General features: G+C 43.0%; 1 protein-coding gene across 1 annotated transcript; it reads right to left on the bottom strand.

The window, feature by feature from the left end:
- Positions 1-578: 578 nt before the first annotated feature.
- LOC306783320 (high-affinity choline transporter 1-like) lies at positions 579-5,004 on the bottom strand (the record flags this gene model as incomplete). The annotated part of the gene is made up of 8 exons (XM_079276913.1): positions 579-1,232; positions 1,758-1,975; positions 2,551-2,704; positions 2,919-3,062; positions 3,351-3,499; positions 3,600-3,755; positions 4,237-4,350; positions 4,827-5,004. 8 exons carry the CDS (start codon positions 5,002-5,004, stop codon positions 579-581), a joined length of 1,767 nt encoding a protein of 588 aa, XP_079133039.1.
- Between the last annotated feature and the right edge of the window lie 897 nt (positions 5,005-5,901).

Raw genomic sequence — 5,901 nt, 5'->3', positions numbered from 1 at the left:
ACACACACACACACACACACACACACACACACACACACACACACACACACACACACACACACACACACACACACACACACACACACACACACACACACACACACACACACACACACACACACACACTGCTATTTAGATGTGGACACAATTCCTTTGTTAGATATTGCACAACTCTCATTACCCGCAGCAAACCCTTGAAGACGTCATTGTACACAGCAGCCACTATTTGTTTTCCCCTGAAAGTCCCTCATGGTTGCAGCACTTAAATTAAAATGATTGTAGTGATTTTAGATTCACAGAGTCACGATTTGAAAAAAAAAAAAGAATGAGTATGTTATGCTCGACACACAGCTAATCTGTCATCTTCCTGGTTCTAGGCAAGGGACATTAAAAAAGAAGGAGGCCCCATGTAATCAGCATAAAACAAACTCGTGGAGTCACTCGGAAGCCACAGCAGATTTCTGTTGATTTGGCTTCTAGTGCGGCAGTAGCAAGTGTCCTGAAGAATGTGGATGCCCCTTAGATTATTCCTTCTTCTTTAAATCCCTTGGTTCTAGTATTCTTTGTGCCTTTGTTGCCTAGTTTTCATTGTGAAAAGCCTCTGGACTGGATTCTCCATCATCACTGAGGACCTCAGTGTTGATGAATGTCCCAGCGAGTGACGCACCCAGGACCTGCTTGACGGGCGCCATCTCTGAAAGAATGATGTTGTCTTGGTTGTTCACCAGCGTGGCTTTGTCCATGATCTCCTGGCTATGCTTTGACACCACGGCGTCCAGGAAGTCGTACTTGTGTGACCAAGTACCGCTTTCAAACAGGTACTTTGTCAGGTACGAAAAGGCCACATTTGCCAAGAAGGATGCCAGCATGGACATAGTCTTAAACGGAAACCTCTGCTGGATAAAGTGCTCTACATCCCCAGTGACGTGGTGGATCCTCTCCTGGGTCACCCAACCGGGGTAGTAGATGAAGGGGGGGAGTTTGAGGTAGGGCTCCCCTCCACCAATGCGCAGCAAAAGACCAAAGATGTAGCCAGCCACAGAGCCATAGGTGTTGGTGCCCTTGACGAATAACACACTGAGAAGTTGGGGAAAGATGATGACGTAGACCAAGTCGGAGCTCAGGTACCACAGGCCGTACACGGATCCTGTTAGCAACGCCATAGCAGTGGCAAGAGCTCCGAATACAAAGATGGTGCAGCGCATCACCCAAACGATCTCCCTATCTGACGCCTGGCGGAGAGAAGAAAGAGATAACAGAGTGAAGAGGAAAAGATCAAATGTGGACTACAGATAAGCTAGTGGCTCCATGAGGCACAGTGGTGCTTTGAATTAAATGCTAATGTCAGTTTACATTCTGTGATGTTTAGCAGGTGTAATATTCACCAATTTAGTTTCGTGTGTCAGCATGCTAACATTTGCTAATTAGCATTAAACACAAAGTACAGCTGAGACTGATGGGAATACCATTAGTTTTGCAATTGGTTGATGGAGCTTTATCACATTTTGTGGCAATCTGTGTGATAGTTGTTGAGATATGTGTTACTTCAGGGACTACTTCAAAGTCATCAGGATGTTATTTTGAAAGAAATTAGTTTTTCACTTCTTGTGAGTCTGAGCTTGTATGTTTGAATGTAAGACACTGGGATGAAACTATAATTCATTTGTAGATTATTTGACTGATGTTTGCAACCACTGGCTTAAACTGTGCAGATGTGTGTTAGCATCATTGTTCTTTATTGTTATTGTTACTCTTACCGACTGCCGGAAGGCGAGCTGATAGATGTTCCTGGCAAACATGGAGCTGGCTGAGAGAATGGACGAGTCTGCCGATGACATGACGGCAGCCGACACCGCGCCCAGACCAAAGAAGGAGATGTAAGGCGGGCAGAGGTGCTGAAGCACGATGGGAAGGATCATGTCTGACTGATCCTTATCCTTCGGAGCGAGCGACCCATAAGAAGTCTGGTTCCAGTCTAGAGGAAGAAATGGTAAAGATAAGTAGAAATATAAAGGCGTATTTTTGGACCTCTGATGAGTAATATTCTCTGAATATCAGGAGTATCTGTGTGCAAAATTGTGTGCAGTGGTTGTTTAGCGCTGGTTATACATGAAACAGCTTCAGACGGACCAGATTAATTCGCTCCTCTTCAGATGTAATATTCTCTAAATCGGCATGGTCTGATGACTCTCTCCTCTACCCGTCATGAGAGGATCCATCTGATGTTGTTTACCCTCCGGATACTGTATGCATCTGCAGCGTCTGATATGTTTGTGTTCATATGTTCATCCGTGATATAATGGCTGCGATCCAGACGCCACTTTGTGCGTGTAGAATACAAATTTGGGTGCTATTACAGTTTGGTCATTTTTGTGTCATTTGTAGGCGTCTAATCCAGATGTAAACAACATGAAGTCAAAGCTATGCGATCTGAATCAGTACTTGGATTATGTCCAGTTACAACTAAAGGACAATACTCTTGATTTATTTGAACAGTATTTTACACAATGAAGCTGTACCAAACAATGTAATGTACATGTGTGTATTTACCAGTGGAGGCCCCTATAGCTCCTATGAGGACAGAGGGCACGGCCATGACCAAGCAGCCGAAGGCAGCGAGGAAGGAAAGGACCTGGGCGTAGGTAGCTGAAGAGGCAGAAAGAACCCGTTGAAAATAGACCTGCCAGGGAATCCCCCCCAACATCTAGAAACAGAAACAGCATAGTAAATACAGACACCAAACCAATGCCTCACAGTCAGCTCCACAGCTCTGAAACTCACTCTTGGCACAACAACAACAAATGTGACAAAGCTGTTCTGCAACCGTGCTTCCAGTTATTCTAAACGATACTCCTGTATCTTAAACAAATAAAGTAAAATGCCTCTTAATGAATCATCTGATAAAAAAAAAGGCTTACCAGCAAACAGAAGTTGTCCGCCCAGAGCCATTTGTCTTCAGGCTCGATCTTTCCCAGCCAGGGTGACTGGTAGATTACTTCCTTGGCTGTAATACTGATGTCCGACACGGCGGGATTGGACAGGGCAAAAGGCACGCTGATCCACTGATGGAGAGGAGGGTATCAAAATGCAAATAGTATTGATGTTATATAGATATTCTGTGATTTTATTAGGTTTCCACTGTTAAAGTTCTCTGACATTGGGTCCAGGTTCTACTCATTTTTCTACAAAATCTGATAGTATTTCAATACTAGGTACACAGTAGACTAGTGTCTGTAGATGTAAGTAAGTATGTAACCCTGTTTATGCATACAGAAGTCTATCCAATGCTGGAATTCATTGCCATCTTTAGAGTCCCTGCATGCTGGGTAGACGTTGACTGTGAAACTCACCAAGCCCAGAAAGATACAGAAGAGCTGGACCACGTCTGTGTATGCAACAGAGTAGAGTCCTCCAACAAGCGTGTAAAAGATAGCGATCAGGGCTGAGATCACCACCGACATGTTGATGTTTATGTCCACGATCACACTCAGAGTGGCACCTGCAGGACAACACATTCAGAGCATGAGTTTAGTCGTGTAAGTGTGTTCATTAACATGGAGGTGTTATTATTTAAGTGTCCCTGTCCAATAATCACCCACCCAGGGCAGATAAAATGGCTGCAGACCAGAAGATTTCCCCCATGAGTGCAGGGATGAAGAGCAGGCCGCCCATCCTTTTTCCATACAGCTGCTGGAAGGGATCCAGCATGGTGACGTATCCACGTGAACGCATGGGCTTGGCAAAGAAAAGCCCACCTGAATGATTCCAAACAACAAGGTAAGGAAGACAAATAGGGTGAGAGACAACTGAAGTGTATTTTACGGTCGCTGAATCTATGAAATGATATAATATCTTATATATCGTAACTTGACACACAATCTGTATGTAGTGACCCGATATGGAACTTCCTGTTTGTGTGTGGTTGAAGCACTATGGTATTCTTGTTTATGATATGCTGTATTTCTAAGTTATGTCATTATTGTCTGGTAGGCTATTGCAGTTTTAGGTGCAGATTAATTTGAAAAGTCTACACTGCATCCACACAACAATGTTGCAGAGCGACAAAAATCAAAGCAGACATGATGATCACTTTGTCGTAAAAGGCCTAAAAACATGCAAAACTACTGGTTATTTAAAAGGTACCTCCATGCCTTCTCATTAGACGTCGTTATTTAATACACTGTCTTTTTACAGTATAATTAAAGAAAGGGCTTCAACAAAGACACCGGCTCTTACCTACTACCAGGCTGAGAGCGTATCCAAAGGGTGCCTGCGCCCAAGCAAGGCCGTAGTCTGGCAGGTAGACATACTCTGCTGTCCCATTTATGTAGCCCCCACCCACCCAAGTGGCTGAAACCAAGAAAGAACATTTTGTAAAAAACAACAGTTTGGTGCATGTCAAGACAATTCTAATAACAAGAACCCTACAAGTCATGGTTGTATATTGTGGATGGAAAGGGATTCACTAAACCGGCTTGTAGTTGTGAATGTGATTTGGATTTGGTAAAGATCCAACTGAATACATTTGGTGTGGGGAAAACAGAATTGAAGTCATTCAACAATTACACGGGACCTCCGGACTCACGGTCCATATTTCAACTTACGGAGTTGATTTAAAACGTGTCAGCAAAACGTTGCAGCGTCTTTAAGTGTTCAGGACTTTATTGATTGTAATTCTGAAAATAGTGGTAATCAATTGGATTTGTGGCCGCAGTGCTGCCCGTGCGTAAACGACTGAGTTGGTGGAATTTATTGTTTTTTCTGACCTCATATGTTGAACACCTACCAACAAACAAAAATCCAAAGAATCCCCGTAACCAACTCACCGGTCATTGTGAATCCACCAACGAACAATCCGATGTCCCTTCCCCCGACCATGATGCGCTCGCTCTGGTCTACGCCAACACCGGAGCTCTTGTTCTTCCACGCGGCCCAGATCCCAACAAACAGAATCAGGACGTAGAAGATCACGATAGCCACGATACCCTCGACGTGGATGGCCATCTTCCTTTCGTCCGCTTCCTCCCGCCGAGATCAAGTACTGTTGCGCGCAGGGAGCTGGAATCTCATGGAAAGAGCTTTAGTAAAACAAAGAAAGAAACACATTTCTATGGTCTTTGACTTATAAATAACTATTTCACTGAAGCCTCACCTTGTGCCACACACATTTTAGGTTAACGGCAATTAAAGTGCTTCCATGTGCATTACAAGGAGATGACTAAACTCATATGAATGAACTAGTAATTTGATCACCAACTTCAAAACAATACTATCTAAACACTTTGTGTAAGGCATCCAGATTCTTAAAAGTGACAAGATGTAATCTGTTCTCATGTTGAGTGAATATTTCAAACTGACACCCATTGTTTCCAGTTGGAGGATACAAAGTTATTTAAATAGGAATTTCATGTTTTCCACGCATTGATCAACTTCACGCTTAATGCAAATTTCCAAATGTAACAACTAGCCTATAAAATCTCCGGATCACCAAAGTATACAGGCACATAATTAAACAAATGCCCGAAAGCGGCGTTTTTCCCAGTTAAACCTCACAGATGGAATCAATATTAGAGAAATATATATAATTCCAATTTTTCTACAAATAATTAAAGAAAACAACATCATAACTTGTAACCCATATTGCCGGCTGAAATCCCCTGCTTTTTCGAGTCAAATTTTTCCTCCCCTCACTGCTTGAATCCAAATCCGTTAACCAACACAATTAAGTAAAGACGAACAGCAGGTGCTGAAAGCCTCTTTGATTAAAAAAGCAAAACATACATTTTTCGTGTTTTTCATTTCGATGTTTATTTAAAACTGCGAAATGTCATATTTCAACTTTAGCTGTAGAGTGGATACCGTACCGTGTCCAACTGACGCGTGAAGGGGAACAAACAGCAC

This window comes from Melanostigma gelatinosum (genome assembly GCF_949748355.1).
Source record: "Melanostigma gelatinosum genome assembly, chromosome: 10".
NCBI lineage: Eukaryota > Metazoa > Chordata > Actinopteri > Perciformes > Zoarcidae > Melanostigma > Melanostigma gelatinosum.
The sequence above is the reverse complement of the archived record's forward strand: the minus strand, read 5'-3'. Positions and strand labels throughout refer to the sequence as shown.